The sequence below is a fragment of the Melitaea cinxia genome, chromosome 20, assembly GCF_905220565.1.
Source record: "Melitaea cinxia chromosome 20, ilMelCinx1.1, whole genome shotgun sequence".
Lineage (NCBI taxonomy): Eukaryota > Metazoa > Arthropoda > Insecta > Lepidoptera > Nymphalidae > Melitaea > Melitaea cinxia.
The window spans coordinates 1521725-1543534 of NC_059413.1; the positions used below are offsets into that span (position 1 = coordinate 1521725).

Genomic DNA, 21810 nt, shown 5'->3' on the forward strand with positions numbered 1-21810 from the left:
ACATTTCCAAATACAAATATTCTATATATAAACTGGTATTCGATCGTGAAAAAGAAATACTTCAATAACTATTCCGTTTCGTCTTTACGTTGAATATTAATCATATCATATCAAAGGACCTGGGTGACCGAGCTTAGCTCGGTATTTTTATTAAATCGTGTTTTTTGAAAATCATATTTAAATACGAATTACATATTGATAAAATATGAATAATATATTTCGATTTTATTTTTTTAGAAGAAAAAAGAAAAAAAAACGATAATCGATCTGGAAAACTTGAGGTTTCGAACCATGACCTTTTCGACCGAGCGCAATCGGTCGATTTCCCCTGAGCTACTACAACTTTATTGACATATGCGAAATTTACCTTCTTATTCTAACGATATTGTAGCCATTTTTTCATTGCCTAAAAACAGGGATAAAACGATATTTTCTAAAAATGAATCCTAGCTAGATTTATTTATCTCCCCCGAAATTCCCTGCATACTAAATTTCATGAAAATCGTTGGAGCCGTTTCCGAGATTCAGATTATATAGATATATATATATATACAAGAATTGCTCGTTTAATAGTATAAGATAGCATTTACGGAAACCGGTGAAACAGAATCTCGCTATTTGTTTAATTCATGGTCAGGTCACTTGATGACGATGTTAAACAATATTTTTGAAATACACGAGATATCGATAATAGCTAGAAAATCGATTTTTAACGTAAAATATCAATTGTAGACTTCTTTTAAAACACTTTTAAAAATGTTTTAATGTTTAAAATAAACATTAGTGTTTGTAATATTGGAAAATTCAATTTTAAAAGTTTCATTTTTATTTTAATCGAGTTTATCTATCAACTAAATATTTAAGGAATATTTAAAAGTTTAATTTTTATTGATCTACTTTTATTAAAATAAATTATTATTCAAACTTTAATTAATTTAATTTATACTAGAATTGTCAATTTATTTATTACTGTAAATAATTAAAATTGTTTTATTATTATGATTTTTTTTTTTATATAAAAATTATGCGTATGCAGCGTATGCGGATTACGGAGACTACTTACAGAATCTGATGCGCGCGCATTTAGTATTCCATGTTTCTAAACATGGCAGGTCGCAGTGGTTTTGACGATGGTAATCTAAGGTATGATTGATAAAATATAATTTTCCTTATAAAATTTTATTTTCACGACGGCCAATAATTTTCATGTTTGTGTAATATGTTTTACAAATCATGGTTAGGCGGTATTTTCTTTAATTATCGTAATTTTTTGACAGTGCGATAACATTGAATGAAAGTGGTATTTTAACAAAGCGTGCGCTTCTAAATTAATTTGTCAAACTTACTACGACTTTGTGTGGTAATCAAACAAGTCCACAACATGAAAAGTGAGTGAAATGTGAATTTGTAGGTTATAATATTCCATGGTTATCATGACTGTGCAGGGACTATGGAGGCGGCAGGAGAACAGTGGGAGGACGCCCGCTCCCGTCTGAGCCCCCTTACAAGGCTTATGTTGGAAATCTACCCTCGGGTATTATACAGGGTGATATGAACAGAATCTTTCCGGTAAGAACCTTACGCTTTAATCATATAACGACGAGGTTTTGTTAAATATTCCGAAAACTGTAAAATTTTCTGGTCATAATAAGATTGCTATTGCACTCATTTGCGAATGTGTGTATCTGTTATCATATTTTTAATAATATTTTGAGCCTTGAATGTTGATTATGTCACTCTAGCAATTGGGCATTTGATTCACTGTTAACTTAAAACTTCTTCACAGTACTGTGAATTGTCTTGCATGTTGAAGTTAAATGAGTGCATGTTTTTTAAACTAATAAATATCTAAAAGTATAAAGTATGTGAGTTTGTTTGAATTTGATTATCGCAGAATTTTCAGAGCCCATTTAAATCTTATTGAATTACAAATTATTTTCATCGTTGTAGGATATACCTATATTCTATGAGTTACTACATCATATTTTATGATGGTTTTGTAACAAAATGTATAAAATCATCTCCGTTATTTAATTTATTACTTTTTCTTGTCCCTATATCTTTAAAAATAATAGATAAAAAACGGAGGTAAAATTGTAATTTTATTTTATTAAACTAAGTATTGACGGCGCGTTGGCGCAGAGGTCACAGTCATGGATTGTACTTGTTGCGCTGGCGGTTGCGGGTTCGATCCCCACACATGACAAACATTTGTATTGGCCGTACAGGTGTTTGCCGTGGTCTGGGTGTTTGTGCAGTCCTTGTGGGTCTCCCGACCGTGCCTCAGAGAGCACGTTAAGCCGTCGGTCCCGGTTGTTATCATGTACACCTGATAGCGATCGTTACTCATAGTAGGGAATATATCCGCCAACCCGCATTGGAGCAGCGTTGTGGATTAAGCTCTGATCCTTCTCCTACATGGGGAAAGAGGCCTATGCCCAGTAGTGGGATATTACAGGCTGAAGCGTAAACTAAGTGTTTTCTTAACATGATCAGTGATGAAATGCAAGAGTTAAACATGCTATACTTAACTATTTGTAGAAGAATAATAATTTTTAAGCTGGATAATAAGAGTTTTAACTATAAATAGATGATAGAAAGGTGGTTGTTTTTTTTTGTATAGTACAACAGACTTATTGTCTTTTAAAGAAAATTGAAAAGGCATTCTTTGACATGACTACCTGTGTACAATACAATACTTTTTAGTACAATGCCTTTTTGTTTTAAAGATGGTAAATTTTTTGCCCGACCAGGACAGTTAATGTTTTTGTTTAATTTTATTAATTTTTCACTGTTGCCATTGATCTGATGAAAACTATTTGATCTGCAAGAGTAAGCTGTCACTGTAGCATATGTATTAGTCATCTATCTATCTCACTGGGTACACAAAAGTTTTAGAAATCAAATTGCATGAATCATAATGCCATTATGAGATCAATTTTAAAAATTTCAAGGCAAGATGGTTTATTAATACGCCTGTCATATCTGTAAATAACTTTGTTACAATTTCACGATGATTTATGTCAGATTATGATTGTGAAAGTGAGACTAAATATGATAGCAAATCTTCCATTAATGTAAATGTAATGTAAATTCCATTAATGTAACAAATATAAATGTGTGCACATTTGTGTGATAATGCACATTGTGTGATAAAAAAATATAAAAAAATTTATAGTGAGTCATGAGCATTTTGGTGACGCGAACCTATAAGGTTTTTCTGTACCAAAAAATGGCCAATGTGGCTAAAGTTCACTTGAAAAAAAAATTACTAAATACAACACAGCAACTAGTCCAGACAGTACTAAAATAACTACAAGAGATACTGTTGATAATATAATAAATTCAGTAATGTACATGATGATAATATGTAATATATATTTTTGACAGGACCTGGCTATTAAAAATGTGCGGCTGGTTATGGATAAAGAAACCGATAAATTCAAAGGCTTTTGCTATGTAGAATTTGAATATTTAGAAGATTTGATCAAGGCTATCGAAATGAACGGATCTCTCAGCGTGGATGGTAAATTTGTCAAAATTGATGTGGCTGAAGACAAAAGAAGCGACAGGTATGTGTACTTATGTATTACAGATTGAATCTACATTAACACTAAAGGCCGCTTACACCGGTTCATCATCATTACAGCCCATACAGTCCACTGCTGGACATAGGCCTCCACAAGTTTACGCCAAAAATAACGTGAACTCATGTGTGTTGCCCATAGTCACCACGCTGGGCAAGCGGAGTGGTACACTGGTTATGGATATAAAATTTAGATACGATTATTACATAGAATACGATTATTATTTTAATAGCATATAATAATAGCTGATTGATATACCCTTCATACGTACAAAGCACTTCGAATCATCTTTTTTAATGTGCACGGCCAAGGAATGGAATTCCCTGCCGGCGTCTGTATTTCTGAGCTCATACAACCTGAACATGTTTAAAGCGCGTGTGAACAGGCTTCTTCTGGGCGAGCGAGCTCAGAGCTCTCTAGAGCTAGACTGGGGTCAAGAGTAGTAATATAGAAGAATTCGATGGTAAAAAATAGTGTGCTTCAGCCTGTAAACATCCCACTGCTGGGCATAGGCCTGTGTCCCCATGTAGGAGAAGGATTGGGGCTTAGCCACTTTACAGGTTGAATTGAACTTCTTCAGCTATTGAGTGGTGGTGACGTGGAATATGCTACCAGAGAAAATAGTGACAGCCAAAAACATAACTCAATTCAAAAACAAATTTGATACATTTACAAAAAAATAAATAAAGATTGATTTGAAGTTTAATGGAAAATAAAATATTTGTCTTTTAAACACAGATTTCGTCGCATACAGGCACTTATCAGTTATACAACTGATTTGTATAAATAAATAATAATAATTTTTCATCGCAGAGGGGGTGGTTTCGACCGCGGGCGGCGCGACGGGGGTCGCGACGGACCCCGAGAGGGACGCGACGGGCGCGGGGGCGGCGGGGGCTTCCGGCGGGAGGGGAGGGGTACGTACGAGCACTTCGATGCTCCGGCTCGCGCTATGAGGACCCCGGGTGGCGGGCTCGCACATGGTAACACTGCTAACACGGCCCACGTTGGGACTTGTTTCGTGTACATAGATTATTTAGCAAATGCCTCTTTTAGTCTTTCAATTTTATGAAAAAAGAAAGTTTTATGTTATTTTAATAATAATAATAAGACATTTATTTTGCACAAGATTTAGAGTATTTTACAGTAGCATAGAAAAAGTAAAGAATGAGTAAACAGAAATATGATAATATATGCCATACTATATATAATGTGGTATTTTTTTTTATCTTAGTTGTAGTATAGTAACGTGTTAGATTTTGGAATTATTTTTTTTTTTTAATCATAGTCTACGTTTATTTTATATTGTGTTTATTATTTGCATTACTATAAAATAAAGAAGAATATTGAACTTACAATATAAAGTTTGTTGTAATGTAATCAGATTTTTTTTTTTTAAGTATGAAAACAACTCTCATCTTTTCTAACATTTATTCATTAACATTACATAAATACTAACCTAATCACTTTATTTATATATCAATGTAAATATTTATAATTTTTTCATTAAGTAATAAATTAAAAAAAAAAAAAATACGAATATATAACTGAGGTAGGGGCACAGTGGGAAATTTCCTGCTCAAAATATGGAGCAGCCCGACTGGGGAAGTACCTCGACCTTACAGAAGATCACAGCTAAATAATACTGTTTTCAAGCGGTATTGTGTTCCTGTTGGTGAGTAAGGTGACCAGAGCTCCTGGGGGGATTGGGGATACGATTGGCAACGCGATGCTTCTTGTGTTGCAGGTGTCTATAAGCTACAGTTATAGCTTACCATGAGGTGAGCCATATGCTTGTTTGTCGACCTACATAGTTATATAAAAATTAAAAATATAACCTTGCTACATATTTCACTAATAATATTTTTAACTGGTGACTTAATAATTTCCAAGTAAAAAAAAAGTTTCATAAATGTGAAAGTAGTATATTAATATTTATAAGAATTATGTGTGCAATGTTACGATTTTACATTCAAATGTTTCATTATAAAACCAAAAATATATAAAAGATATTTGATTGTTTGCCACCATACCATAACATAATAATTTTATTTTTATTTATATATTTGGAAAACAAGTAATATTTAGTTACATATAACGTACACATATGAAGTATCCATATTATTTTTTATAAAAAGAACCGATTTATTTTTTTATTACAATGTTTGGGGTGATAGTAACCTATCGTATATTATATATATATTGTTTAAAAATAAATTACGCTTTATATACATTTATCGCTAACACATCATCATATCATACACATAAAGCTATGTATTGCATGTAAATGGCATGTTGCATCCAAATTGTTTTGGTTGTATTTTATCATACATAAACTATTTGTTTATGTTACCGCATGATTTGATGATTTTTTTTTGTTTTTATCTGTTCATACTTATTCGTTTATTTGCTTTTGTAGCGATTCATTGTAATTCTTTCGTTTTACTAATTATAATAACAGTGTCTAATATATCTAACTATGTTAATTTAATGTAAAATTAGCTGTACCCTGCGCGCGTTGCTAGCCTTTTTATTATTATTTTTATTATTCTTTTGGGCGTACAGACTCAGAAACCTTTGTTGGGCTCATGCACAACACTTTGCTGTAGATCATGCATGATCAAATGCATATTTTACGATTCTATAAAGGACATACAGACAAACATTTATTTTTATATATACGAGTATATAGTTGTAACTTGTATTGTCAAAAACTTTAAAAAAAATCAAAGTTTTCTGAGTATCCATGTGAAAAATTGAACAATGTTAATGATGTAGACATAATAATTTTGTCGATAAGCAGTAATTCTAAATGACATAATTTTTTTGCTAACATAGCAGTATTAGATAAGCACCCTAAGGTCATTTTAATTATTTCGTCACGCGTTACATATGTCTCTTAATACGTCACGCACACGTGCTTATGGGATTAGTTGACAATATTTTTTTAAATGAATCCCAGCGGTCAAGGATTACATGCCGAGAAATTAATTTTTCAGTTCATTTTCCATTTTTTTTTTATTTTGGGTACGCGTTATTTTAGAAATCGAATCCAGTGCGTGCGACCGCGGCGAGTAACGATAACAATATAAGAATTTAAATTAACATTGTTAAATTTTTGTTTGAAATGGGATATTTACCATGTTTTTTGTTTTCTTTTTTTTTTTTTGAGACGCACAAGTCATTCGTAGATGATGTCGAAATATTGAGCTCCGTAAAGTGAAAATAAAAAGACGGTAAATATCTCGATTGGAATAACTTTAGTACGCTTCAGCCTGTAATATCTCACTACTGGGCATAGGCCTCTTTCCCCATGTAAGAGAAGGATCAGAGCTTGATCCACTACGTTGTTCCAATGCGGGCGGATATATTCCTTACTATAAGTAACGACCGCTATTAGGTGTACACGATAACAACCGGGACCGATCGCTTAACGTGCTTGCCGAGGCACGGTGGGGAGACCCCCAAGGACTGCACAAACATCCAGATCACGGCAAACACCTGTATGGCCAATACAAACGTTTGTCACGTGCGGGGATCGAACCCGCAGCCGCCAGCGCAACAGGTACAACCCATGGCTGTGACCGTTGCATAAAGGCGGCGTCATCTATCTACCATGTAAAGTCGTTTTTAAATCTGCGAATACAATACGGACTCCTGTAAAATTGGAGCTCCAAGAGCAGAATTTAATATTATAATGAGTTTTAACCTTCGGTCGGTCGCGCATTTTTTGTTTACGCGGTTGGTCGCGTGGGGTCTCTCAAGACCCCAAAAATAAACAGCCTAAAAAACAACTATCTAATTAAATTTTCTTAACTATCTTAGCAAATTATTGGTAACTAACCAAATTACAATATAACTACAACGAGTTACGTAAAAATATTCTTATATTTCTGCCATCAACTTACAATCTAAAAGTAGGAACCTAAATTTCTCTCCTTGAGATTACAATCACAAAAAAAAAATGTTTCATGTAACTGAATGCAGGAACTTCTCCTTTTAATAAATCTATATACAATAACACTAAAATAACAAAGACAGTTGCGTGAAATTTGGAAAACACCAACAATCAAAAACATAAACTTTTACCAATTGAAGTCTTTTACCGATTATCTTTTTGGACACAGTCGGTGTATACCGTTTTAATACGTGTTAGGCATATGTTACCCTTACAATAATGGCAAACAGATTTGAATTTTCGATCTGATGATCTTGGACAATGAATGCAAATGTGTCTTCCTCATTGTCACTTCATTTTTTTTCTTTTTTTTTATGTCACTGCAATTTATCAAACAATTTGCAACTTATTTTGTAGGTCCCATTTCTCTCCCTCTTTTTGACGATGAAAAACTTTTGTGACGATATATTTATCAATGGCTCTTCATCATCATCTCTATACGAACTTTTCAAATCTATGTGTTGTTTATTCGATTCCACAAACACATGCTGTTCGTCCAACGGTTCCAGAACCTGACGATGCTCACGCAAAGATTCCCAATTTTCAAGCAGTTCGTCCCGAGATACCTCATATTATTCCGTAGATTCATCTTCACATTTCTGCTCAGAATCAGTGTTATGCTTACTCCTTTTATCTGGATATACAGAGTGGGGATGACAATACGACAAAAATTGATAACACAGGTAATACTAGTTTATAGGAGTATTTCAAAACCATCAAAAAAGTTCTAACGTCAAAATAAAAAAAATGATTTTTTCAAATAAACTAAATAAAAAAAATATAATAAAATTATACTACAACATGTGTGACTATAGGTTCACTGACCTGTCATGACGCGCGGTGACACAACGAACTACTACGAACTAGGTACGTTGGTTCAGGGATATTCCGGTATGGGTTATTTACCTTTATAAAACGGTACTTATCGAATCAAAATAACGGTAAGAGAATCATTCGGTAACCGAATCATATCGGTAATACAGTATCGAAATAAACCGGTAGTAGGCATAACGTTCGCGTCGTAAGTTTAAGCGGGCAATTCCCGTTCTTGTAGCTGCGCTGCGCTAGCTCGGATTGCGGTCCGAACGTACACCATATTATCTCTATCTCATTCGCTCCCGTGTGTTGCGTGATTTTACTTAAAACTTATTTATTTGTGATAGACGACAGGCCCCGGGCGTGGCGCGAGCAAGTTTTCATCTCTTTTTCGCGTTAATGTTTATATTGCATATAACGAATAATTCAATAATCATTTAAAACAAAAAACTTAATTACTTTCATAGTTAAAGAAGCCAGTCTTATGAAAAACCAAGCATTTTCAATAAAAGCAAAGGAACATTACAGATTCTTCATTTTAAACGATGGCTCACAGATTTTGTCACCCTCTGTTACTTCTCCGAATCATTTAAAACCGAAATACATAACGTTATATTTCGGTATTACAGTTTAATCGGTAACCGTTTTATTACGGTTTTGGAACCGAAATAAAACGGTAACCTTTTCAATCGGTATCCGATTCATACGGTAACCGTTTCAAACGGTTACCTTTATGAATCGGTTTGGCGAACCCTGCGTTGGTTAGTTTGGTCGGTCATAGTAGGTTACTAAATTTTTAAATTCTATCAAAAATAATTATCTTCTTATAATTTAATTCAATTATTTTGACATGATGTCGCCATTAGTGGCCATATTTTTTAATTTATTAAAAGGTCTAATAATTCTATTTTTTAACTCATCAACTGTATTTACGTCTGTTGAGTAAAAGTCGTTTGTTAAAAAACTTCACAGAAAATGCGGGATTAAGCATTGATCTTCCCGTATCCTCTGAAAAGCATTTGAAATAGTGCGGCCATCGGTTGGACAAATACGGGTGTTCCCATATATCTCCCGGTACTTCTGTATTGCTAAATTAGCCTTGCCGTGGCATTCTCCGTAAACAAAAATCATGTACTCCGAAGCTGTGTAATTATAACGTGGCATTGTAAATAAAATAAAAACTATTCTTACTATTAACACTAGCGCCTAATTTCGCACAATTCACCTAATAACTATTAAACTAGGCATTTATTCTACGTTAATGTTCTTGTCACTATAAAAATAAAGCGTTAAAATATCGCACAATCACTCCAAGTCTTTCGAGATAATCCAATAATTAATTAAAACGAACAAAACTCGTGCGCATATGTAGAAAATTGACAAATCAACGCGTATGACATCAAGAAACATAAGTACCTAAATAAACGGCACAGAGACCACTGGCCGCTTGTCGCGTACGCGGCAACTCAGGGAAAAACCAAAAACAGGTTATAACATGTTTTGTTTACGCTAGCCTACGCACCAGGGCTGACAGATGTACGATTTTAATCGATACGATTTTTTTTTTAATTTTTACTCATGTACGATCGCTAGACTAAAATCATACGCAAAATGTACGATTTTTATATTCCTATTACCTGGAAGCATTTCATAATTAAAGAAACATCAATGACGCTGAAACTAGCAGCCACTCTTTATATCTCTGCTTCTAAACAACAGATTGATTTGTAACTTTACACAAATTAGTATCGTTTGTTCATCTAACTATGGAAAAAAATCCAAAGGGCCTACCACCCCTTCAATTTTTTTTTAAATTTAAAAACTAAAAAAGGAGGTTAATTCGATATAAAAGCAAAAAATTTATGTTACTAAGCATAAAATAGGGTCAAAATTTGAAAACAAAGGTAATTTATAATAACAAGAAAGATTAGAAAAAAAAAAATTTACTTTAATTTTTTTTAATTTGGGATTTTTTCTAAGCAGACGATTAAATAAAATTTATTAAAGTTATCATATCTCTGCTCGTGGACACTACATTTTGTTGTAACTTCGTAGAAACCTTTCTATTACTGTCTAGAAACAATGATAAAAATTTCAAAAGGGATACTCAATCCCTTCTATTTTTTTTTATTTTTTTTTTCTCTAAGACAACGCCTATGTACCATTTCTTCAAATGTCTATATCCCTGCTCGTGGACACTACATTTTGTTGTAACTTCGCAGAAACCTTTCTGTTACTGTCTAGAAACGATGATAAAAATTTCAAAAGGGATACTCAATCCCTTCTTATTTTTTTTTTATTTTTTTTTTCTCTAAGACAATGCCTATATACTACTTCTTCAAATGTCTATATCTCTGCTCGTGGACACTACATTTTGTTGTAACTTCGTAGAAACCTTTCTATTACTGTCTAGAAACGATGATAAAAATTTCAAAAGGGATACTCAATCCCTTCTATTTTTTTTTTATTTTTTTTTTCTGTAAGACAACGCCTATGTACCATTTCTTCAAATGTCTATATCTCTGCTCGTGGACACTACATTTTGTTGTAACTTTGCAGAAACCTTTCTGTTACTGTCTAGAAACGATGATAAAAATTTCAAAAGGGATACTCAATCCCTTCTATTTTTTTTTATTTTTTTTTCTCTAAGACAATGCCTATATACTACTTCATCAAATGTCTATATCTCTGCTCGTGGACACTACATTTTGTTGTAACTTCGTAGAAACATTTCTATTACTGTCTAGAAACGATGATAAAAATTTCAAAAGGGATACTCAATCCCTTCTATTTTTTTTTTTTTATTTTTTTTTTCTCTAAGACAACGCCTATGTACCATTTCTTCAAGTGTCTATATCTCTGCTCGTGGATACTACATTTTGTTGTAACTTCGCAGAAACCTTTCTGTTACTGTCTAGAAACAATGATAAAAATTTCAAAAGGGATACTCAATCCCCTCTATTTTTTTTTTTTATTTTTTTTTTCTCTAAGACAACGCCTATGTACCATTTCTTCAAATGTCTATATCCCTGCTCGTGGACACTACATTTTGTTGTAACTTCGCAGAAACCTTTCTGTTACTGTCTAGAAACGATGATAAAAATTTCAAAAGGGATACTCAATCCCTTCTATTTTTTTTTATTTTTTTTCTCTAAGACAATGCCTATATACTACTTCTTCGAATGTCTATATCCCTGCTCGTGGACACTACATTTTGTTGTAACTTCGCAGAAACCTTTCTGTTACTGTCTAGAAAGGATGATAAAAATTTCAAAAGGGATACTCAATCCCTTCTATTTTTTTTTTTTTCTCTAAGACAACGCCTATGTACCATTTCTTCAAATGTCTATATCTCTGCTCGTGGACACTACATTTTGTTGTAACTTCGCAGAAACATTTCTGTTACTGTCTAAAAACGATGATAAAAATTTCAAAAGGGATACTCAATCCCTTCTATTTTTTTTTATTTTTTTTTCTCTAAGATGATGCCTATATACTACTTCTTCAAATGTCTATATCTCTGCTCGTGGACACTACATTTTGTTGTAACTTCGTAGAAACCTTTATATTACTGTCTAGAAACGATAATAAAAATTTCAAAAGGGATACTCAATCCCTTCTATTTTTTTTTATTTTTTTTCTCTAAGACAATGCCTATACTTCTTCAAATGTCTATATCTCTGCTCGTGGACACTACATTTTGTTGTAACTTCGTAGAAACCTTTCTATTACTGTCTAGAAACGATGATAAAAATTTCAAAAGGGATACTCAATCCCTTCTATTTTTTTTTATTTTTTTTTTCTCTAAGACAACGCCTATGTACCATTTCTTCAAATGTCTATATCCCTGCTCGTGGACACTACATTTTGTTGTAACTTCGCAGAAACCTTTCTGTTACTGTCTAAAAACGATGATAAAAATTTCAAAAGGGATACTCAATCCCTTCTATTTTTTTTAATTTTTTTTTTTCTCTAAGACAACGCCTATGTACCATTTCTTCAAATGTCTATATCCCTGCTCGTGGACACTACATTTTGTTGTAACTTCGCAGAAACCTTTCTGTTTATGTCTAGAAACGATGATAAAAATTTCAAAAGGGATACTCAATCCCTTCTATTTTTTTTTATTTTTTTTTTTTCTCTAAGACAATGCCTATATACTACTTCTTCAAATGTCTATATCCCTGCTCGTGGACACTACATTTTGTTGTAACTTCGCAGAAACCTTTCTGTTACTGTCTAGAAACGATGATAAAAATTTCAAAAGGGATACTCAATCCCTTCTATTTTTTTTTTAATTTTTTTTTTCTCTAAGACAATGCCTATATACTACTTCTTCAAATGTCTATATCTCTGCTCGTGGACTTTACATTTTGTTGTAACTTCGTAAAAACCTTTATATTACTGTCTAGAAACGATGATAAAAATTTCAAAAGGGATACTCAATCCCTTCCATTTTTTTTTTATTTTTTTTTTCTCTAAGACAATGCCTATACTTCTTCAAATGTCTATATCTCTGCTCGTGGACACTACATTTTGTTGTAACTTCGTAGAAATCTTTCTATTACTGTCTAAAAACGATGATAAAAATTTCAAAAGGGATACTCAATCCCTTCTATTTTTTTTTATTTTTTTTTTTCTCTAAGACAATGCCTATATACTACTTCTTCAAATGTCTATATCCCTGCTCGTGGACACTACATTTTGTTGTAACTTCGCAGAAACCTTTCTGTTACTGTCTAGAAACGATGATAAAAATTTCAAAAGGGATACTCAATCCCTTCTATTTTTTTTTTAATTTTTTTTTTCTCTAAGACAATGCCTATATACTACTTCTTCAAATGTCTATATCTCTGCTCGTGGACTTTACATTTTGTTGTAACTTCGTAAAAACCTTTATATTACTGTCTAGAAACGATGATAAAAATTTCAAAAGGGATACTCAATCCCTTCCATTTTTTTTTTTATTTTTTTTTTCTCTAAGACAATGCCTATACTTCTTCAAATGTCTATATCTCTGCTCGTGGACACTACATTTTGTTGTAACTTCGTAGAAATCTTTCTATTACTGTCTAAAAACGATGATAGAAATTTCAAAGGGGATACTCAATCCCTTTTATTTTTTTTTTATTTTTTTTTTCTCTAAGACAATGCCTATGTACCATTTCTTCAAATGTCTATATCCCTGCTCGTGGACACTACATTTTGTTGTAACTTCGCAGAAACCTTTCTGTTACTGTCTAGAAACGATGATAAAAATTTCAAAAGGGATACTCAATCCCTTCTATTTTTTTTTTATTTTTTTTTCTCTAAGACAATGCCTATATACTACTTCTTCAAATGTCTATATCTCTGCTCGTGGACACTACATTTTGTTGTAACTTCGTAGAAACCTTTCTATTACTGTCAGGAAACGATGATAAAAATTTCAAAAGGGATACTCAATCCCTTCTATTTTTTTTTTTTTTTTCTCTAAGACAATGCCTATACTTTTTCAAATGTCTATATCCCTGCTCGTGGACACTACATTTTGTTGTACCTTCGCAGAAACCTTTCTGTTACTGTCTAGAAACGATGATAAAAATTTCAAAAGGGATACTCAATCCCTGCTATTTTTTTTTTTTTTTTCTCTAAGACAACGCCTATGTACCATTTCTTCAAATGTCTATATCTCTGCTCGTGGACACTACATTTTGTTGTAACTTCGCAGAAACATTTCTGTTACTGTCTAGAAACGATGATAAAAATTTCAAAAGGGATACTAGACCCCTTCTATTTTTATTTTATTTTTTTTTTTCTCTAGTTACAACCCTTTTGAAATTTTTATCATCGTTTCTAGATAGTAATATAAAGGTTTCTACGAAGTTACAACAAAATGTAGTGTCCACGAGCAGAGATATAGACATTTGAAAAAGTAGTATATAGGCATTGTCTTAGAGAAAAAAAAAATAAAATAAATAGAAGGGATTGAGTATCTCTTTTGAAATTTTTATCATCGTTTTTAGACAGTAATAGAAAGGTTTCTGCGAAGTCACAACAAAATGTAGTGTCCACGAGCAGAGATATAGACATTTGAAGAAATGGTACATAGGCATTGTCTTAGAGAAAAAAAAAAAATAAAAAAAAATAGAAGGGATTGAGTATCCCTTTTGAAATTTTTATCATCGTTTCTAGACAGTAATAGAAAGGTTTCTACGAAGTTACAACAAAATGTAGTATCCACGAGCAGAGATATAGACATTTGAAGAAGTAGTATATAGGCATTGTCTTAGAGAAAAAAAAAAAAAAAAAATAGAAGGGATTGAGTATCCCTTTTGAAATTTTTATCATCGTTTCTAGATAGTAATATAAAGGTTTCTACGAAGTTATTACAAAATGTAGTGTCCACGAGCAGAGATATAGACATTTGAAGAAGTAGTATATAGGCATTGTCTTAGAGAAATAAAAAAATAAAAAAAAAATAGAAGGGATTGAGTATCCCTTTTGAAATTTTTATCATCGTTTCTAGACAGTAACAGAAAGGTTTCTGCGAAGTTACAACAAAATGTAGTGTCCACGAGCAGAGATATAGACATTTGAAAAAGTAGTATATAGGCATTGTCTTAGAGAAAAAAAAAATAAAAAAAAATAGAAGGGATTGAGTATCCCTTTTGAAATTTTTATCATCGTTTCTAGACAGTAATAGAAAGGTTTCTACGAAGTAACAACAAAATGTAGTGTCCACGAGCAGAGATATAGACATTTGAAAAAGTAGTATATAGGCAGTGTCTTAGAGAAAAAAAAATAAAAAAAAAATAGAAGGGATTGAGTATCCCTTTTGAAATTTTTATCATCGTTTCTAGGCAGTAACAGAAAGGTTTCTGCGAAGTTACAACAAAATGTAGTGTCCACGAGCAGAGATATAGACATTTGAAAAAGTAGTATATAAGCATTGTCTTAGAGAAAAAAAAATACAAAAAAAATAGAAGGGATTGAGTATCCCTTTTGAAATTTTTATCATCGTTTCTAGACAGTAACAGAAAGGTTTCTACGAAGTTACAACAAAATGTAGTGTCCACGAGCAGAGATATGATTACTTTCACAAATACAATATAATTGTCTCCTTAGGGAAATTGCAATATTAAAAAAATAATCAAAGTGGATTATTTATTTTTTTACCAGTTTTTCTAATTTTTTTTTTAATATTCTAAACGACCTTTGATTTAAATTTTAACCTTATTTCATGCTTAAAGACATAGATTTTTTGCTTTTATATCGAATTAACCTCCCTGTTTGGGTTTTTAAATATAAAAAATAGAAGGGGTGGAATTTACCCTTTAGATCTTTTTCACAGCGAGATGATATAACGTCACTAATTTCTGTACAGTTACAACTTAATCTGTTGCTTTTTTAAGAGATATAAAGCGTGGCTTCTAGTTTCAGTGTCATTTAATTTTGGCTGCTAGCTGCTAGCTGCTAGTTTCAGTTTCATTTCACCGGCAAGCTTGAATTTCGTTAATTTCCCTTACTTGAATGAACCTACCACTTTTATATGAATGAGGACTCTTTGAAATATCATATAAAGGCTGTATTTGTTTGCTTTCTAATGAAACTTATAATTTATCTTGTGGTAATAATTGCGACTTGAAAAAAAAATACATTTTGAAATAAAAAACAATTTGAAAATTATAAAACACTGGCTCAATTTGCTTTAAATTTGTTATGATTTCCCCATTACAGTGCAATCTGTAATGTGAACGAGAATTCAGCGAAGTTAATTTAATCAGAACAAAACTTAGAAACAGTTTATCCAATGATACCCTTAAGGGCACATTATTAGCCTAGCAATTAATAAGAAGAAACGAAAATGATACGAATTTTAAGCCAACAAATTCTTTTGTTAAAAAATATGACCACAGAAAATTTTGTATGAGTGTGACAAATTTTTCTAGCAGCCCTGGCACAGCCAGTTGTCCTTTACACCGTTAGACGTTCTCAGGGTCATTGTAACAAACGTGCCACGTTGATTGTTTTTTTCAGCTGTTGCAAGATTTAATATTTTAATGTAATAACGTGGTATTTTATTATTAATAATTGTTTTTATTGTTATTTGTTGTCTTTATCGCATTTGTTGAACTGCTCGAGGAAAAGTTTCGCGAATATTTTGATCTTGAAATAAATATAGTCAATGAAATACTTAAATTTATTAAATATTGTTGATATGCCATGTGTGCTCCCCGTGATATTACCTACTTGCAAAAACTATGTTAGATTCAGAATTTAGATTTTCAGAATTTAAAATTTAAGCATTAAAAGAAGCAATAAATTTTTAAAAAACAAAAATTATAAAAAGAAAATTATTAGAATCATACTGAATATTAAAACTATTTAACAAATGTTTTTAATATGTCTTAACACAACACTGACCTACCAAAATAGATAACAATTTTGCACGTTTTTAAATTACGCGTACGCGTAATATTATGTTTGTACCGATCGCGCTCAAAGGGTCGTTAACCTGCGGGTGACCGTTTATTAATGTTATACAACACGTAGTAATTTTAAAAAATGAAAAATCATATTTTTTGACTAAACTACTGGATGTATTTTATTGATTTTTTGTATGTGGGCTTGGAATATCATTACATATACGATGTCAAAGTTATTGTCGTATTGTCATCCCCACCCTGTATACCGCCGTCACCATCTTCATCATTACTACCACCGTAAACATCGTTATTTCCATCATCTAACCAGCTTGATATATGACGTTGTTGTTTTTCGTCCATTTTACCAGTTAATTAAATTTAAAATAACAAAAAAAAAATACATAAAAATATGTTACAAATGAAATCTAAACTAAAAAATCAATTAAATTTTACTTACGCGGTTAGTCGCGTGGGGTCTTTCAAAGCCCGTACGCACAAAACACGTTTGTATCTTACGCCACTTTCACACGAACTGAAGTTAATGGGTATACGCAGCAAGTATAATCCAAATTAGGAGGGTACCCAAAATATTGAATCGCTGAGATGGTTTTAAATGTTAACATTTAACATTTCTGTAACACCTGGGCTTTCAAAGACCCCACGCGACCAACGGAGGGTTAAAAATATCATGCTTGGTTTTGGTATCACGGTTGTGACCGTGGCGTCTCGCTGACGGCGTACTTTAGTAACGATAACAATATTTGAGATTCGGCAGAGCGCGAGCGGGGCGGCGGGGCGGGCGGCGAGCGCTGGGGCGGCGGGGCGGGCGGCGAGCGCTGGGGCGAGCGCGCGCGCGGCGCCAGCGAGGAGGCGCGCGGCGAGTGGGGCCGCGCCGGCCGCGCGCCGCCGCGCCGCGACGAGCTGCCGGCCGCGCGCCCCGGTGAGCGCCAGTCACTACACACACACACACACACACACACACACACACACACACACACACACACACACACACTATACACTGTGAGCGAGTGGGGCCGCGCCGGCCGCGCGCCGCCGCGCCGCGACGAGCTGCCGGCCGCGCGCCCCGGTGAGCGCCAGTCACTACACACACACACACACTATACACTGTGAGCGAGTGGGGCCGCGCCGGCCGCGCGCCGCCGCGCCGCGACGAGCTGCCGGCCGCGCGCCCCGGTGAGCGCCAGTCACTACACACACACACACACTATACACTGTGAGCGAGTGGGGCCGCGCCGGCCGCGCGCCGCCGCGCCGCGACGAGCTGCCGGCCGCGCGCCCCGGTGAGCGCCGGCCAACAACACTGACACTTACACACTATGGCTCCGTCAGCGTTACGCCGATGATTTCACTTTGGACTCATAAATACATAATTGTGTTTGCTCGCAAACGAAAAAAAAAAACGACTTCAATTACATCGACGAGTATACAACGTAGATCGACGAAAAAATACTCAAGTAACTACGCGTTATCAAAGATTACTCAAAAAGTAGTTATCAGATCTCGATAAAATTTATATGTGACCACATAATAAATATCAGCTTTCGATTAAATTAAAAATTATCAAAATCGCTCCACCCAGTCAAAAGTTCTGAAGTAACATACATTAAAAAAAATACAGTCGAATTGAGAACCTCCTCCTTTTTTGGAAGTCTGTTAAAAGTTTTAACAAACAAGTGACAAAGGCCCCCGTACTGGGTGGTGTCCCTTATTACTGAGTACCCCGGCTCCACCAAGGCTTACAATATTAAAAATTATATAAAATTCTCCTAAACAGACAAGTGAAACAACATGGCTATGTATGAACAGGCCGCTATTATAATTTCGCTTCAACCTGTAATATCTTACTGCCGAGCATAAGCCTCTTTCCCCATGTAGAAAAATTATCAGAACTTAATCCACCACGCTGTTCCAATGCGGGTTGGCAGACATATTCCGTACTATGAGTAACAATCGCTATCAGGTGTACATGATAACAATCAGAACCGACGGCTTAACGTGCTCTCCGAGGCACAGTGGAGAGGCCCACGAGGACTGCACAAACACCCAGACCACAGCAAACATCTGTATGGCCAATACAAATTTTAAAAATTAATAAAGTTTGTCATGTGTAGAGATCGAACCCGCAACCGCTAGCATAACAGTCACAAACCACCTATGACCGCTGTGACCGTTTTCAAAGAAAATTGCAATAGTTAATAACTTCTTAATATTCTCGTCACTCAATCACAGATAATAAATACAGTTTTGTCAATAACTTGTAATTTTGGGAAATATACCTGAAGTGCACAAATTAATACATAGCTCCCCGTCTAAAAACTATTTTATTATCTTCTGTATATTATTACATTTAAATAACATTTTTCAGATACATCTGGCCGACCAAAGCTTGTCCTGGAGCCAAGGACGGTCAAGGAGCCCGTGAACGCATTAGCCTCGACCAGCCAGGCCTCTTCAATATTCGGTGGAGCAAGACCGCGGGAGGAAAGACTCAAAGAGCTAGCTGGAGAATAAATGATACCTCCTCCCAATCTCCCTTCCCGTGTGTATATGTATTACCAAGTCGCCCGACACACCGTTCCTTATATTACACTACCCTCCCGAAATGCAGAATTATTGTAAATGAACCGATAACGTTTTTTTGTTAGGTTGTGAGGTTGTAAATCATTTTTATCGTATATTTTGTTAGCTTTATTGAGTATCGCTTGTTGCGACGCTTCGTTCAAGCGGTGTGGCGCAACCGTTCGGTTTACGCTTTAAAATTGCTAGTTTTCGTTAAAGGTTTTACTCATTTTCCAGGTCTATGTGTATAATGAATTTAGTTTGCTTAATTATTACTAAATTCATCTCTTTAAGTAAACTATTATGTGTCTTTTGTTTGTAATGTTATTCACTTCGATGGTTTAATCATTTAATTTTTTTTTTTATATTTTGGCAATATGAGATTTAAAATAATTCTCTGTTGTGATCAGATTGTCTTTTTATTATTGTTTAATTTGTTAAGTCTTGAAAATTAATCATTGAATGAGTAATAATGGTTCATAATATAAGCGATGTAATTATGGTATCAATAATAAAATTAACTTCCACGTTAATGGATTTCTACTTTATTAGATATTGTGTAATGTCATAAACTACGTGACAGACAAAAAAATCGAAAAATTGTAATTAAACATAGAAAATTAATAAAAAATAATTTCTTTGTAACCAGGGATTTGTCTAGTCAAACCCCATTTCCTGCTTCCTTCATGTTTTAGATAACAATAAATACTCGAAAAATATCCATTTATATGAAAAATAAAAATTAATTCTAAAATCTATGATAATTATCGAAACAAATTCAATATAATAATCGACTCCACCTAGCACGTTCAGGCGAATCCATCACTACGCCAGAAACGTGAACACGCCAGGCGTGTCGTGACAATTAACCTTTTGACCGCCACGCCTCAAAACCATTCCCGTGCCCTGTACGCCAAGGCATAAAATAAACAAAAATACCTACGAAAAAAATAGTGCTGCCAAGAGTCGTTATCGAGTACCACACAGTGACTTGTTTTTGTTAGTTTTTATGCAAAAAATGACTACTTATATAATCTAGGAAGGTTTATTTTTTAATATTTTTCTTGTGTTATCTTGCACTCGTTATATATACTTACAACAACATAAATAAAAAACAAACATTACAAAAATAATCGTAGTAAAGCACAACACTCTTTTCTATCGCCATGACGTCATTGTCACGACTGGACGACTACGGCGCAGCTGACCTACGGTTATGAAACTCTCTTTAGAGACGTGCTGTGTCGCACGCAAGGAAGCCGCAGGCTATATATCGATTTCGAATCGAATCGATATATACATGATAAGTAATTTAGAAAAAAATTAACCGAATTCAAATTTGTAATTTTTTTACCGACTTCAAAAAAGGAGGAGGTTACTCAATTCGACCGATTCGATATATATTTTATATTTTTTTTTACTTATGTTCGTGGATAACTTTGTCGTTTATGAAACGATTTTGATAATTCTTTTTTGTTGGAAAGGAGATAACCCCGGTATAGTACCATGCTAAGGAAACCAGGATTTTATAATGAGATCTCGAAAATCTGCGTAACTTTTACTGGGTGCACCGATTTTGATGATTTTTAATTTAATCGAAAGCCGATGTTTATCATGTAATGACATTTAAATTTCATCCAAACCCGATTACAACTTTTTGATTGATCTTTGATAATGCGTATTTACTTGACTATTTTTTCGTCTACCTACGTTGTATTACTTGTCGATATAATTGAAGTTAGTTTTTTTCGTTTGCCTGCAAACACAATTATTATCTTATTAGATAATAGTTTATTATTTAAGGTTCATTAGAACAGTATTCCACTGTGCCCCGTTCCATAGTGCCCCATAAGGCCAACGTTTTAAACGAGTTTTATAAAAACTTAGGTTATTTTTTGAACTTTCCACACAATTGTATCAAATGATTAAAATTAATGAAAAAAAATCATTTACCTATTCTTTAAACTGTTTTACTAAAAAGAAAGTACTTTGAAAAGAAATCTCAACTTTTGAACAAGAATAATTGTGTTTGCTCGAATACAACGTAGATCGACGAAAAAATAGTCAAGTAACTACGCGTTATCAAAGATTACTCAAAAAGTAGATATCAGATCTCAATGAAATTTATATGTGACCACATGATAAACATCAGCTTTCGATAAAATTAAAAATTATCAAAATCGGTACACCCAGTAAAAAGTTATTACGGATTTTCAAGAGCCCCACGCGCTGTAATTGGCCGAAGCGTTACCACACGAATTAGTTTAGAATTCAAATTTTTATTGACACTGTTCCATAGTGCCCCGTGTTCCATTGTTCCCCAACTCAGTAGTTGATCCGATGAAGCAAATTAATATAATCGGTGCGGTCGATGCCAGCCTTAGTTTAAAAGAAATATTTACATGCGTTAAATATTTTTTTGCTTAGGTAGCAAATAGTACTTACTAAAACAGTACTGAGT

The 21810-nt window shown here is 33.8% G+C and overlaps 1 protein-coding gene across 2 annotated transcripts; it reads left to right on the forward strand.

Annotated features, from left to right (window-relative positions):
* Nucleotides 1-1087: 1087 nt before the first annotated feature.
* Nucleotides 1088-19994, forward strand: LOC123663749 (eukaryotic translation initiation factor 4H). 2 transcript variants are annotated; one of them, XM_045598414.1, is made up of 6 exons: nt 1088-1143; nt 1446-1569; nt 3391-3572; nt 4401-4504; nt 17545-17709; nt 19156-19994. In XM_045598414.1, exons 1-6 carry the CDS (start codon nt 1094-1096, stop codon nt 19299-19301), a joined length of 771 nt encoding a protein of 256 aa, XP_045454370.1. In that variant the 5' UTR covers nt 1088-1093; the 3' UTR covers nt 19302-19994. The 2 variants fall into 2 exon arrangements, 1 of the variants encoding a protein (XP_045454370.1); XR_006744698.1 differs by lacking the exons at nt 1088-1143; nt 1446-1569; nt 3391-3572; nt 4401-4504; nt 17545-17709 and adding an exon at nt 18028-18070 and having other exon boundaries at nt 19156-19239.
* The last annotated feature ends 1816 nt before the right edge of the window (nt 19995-21810 follow it).

Bases quoted from the DNA above. Each gene is read 5' to 3' on its own strand.
- LOC123663749 (XM_045598414.1), top strand. From the start codon at position 1,094: ATGTTTCTAAACATGGCAGGTCGCAGTGGTTTTGACGATGGTAATCTA. The intron at 1,144-1,445 runs GTATGATTGATA...ATGACTGTGCAG, and splicing joins TTTGACGATGGTAATCTAAG to GGACTATGGAGGCGGCAGGA. The intron at 4,505-17,544 runs GTACGTACGAGC...GAGATTCGGCAG, and splicing joins CTTCCGGCGGGAGGGGAGGG to AGCGCGAGCGGGGCGGCGGG.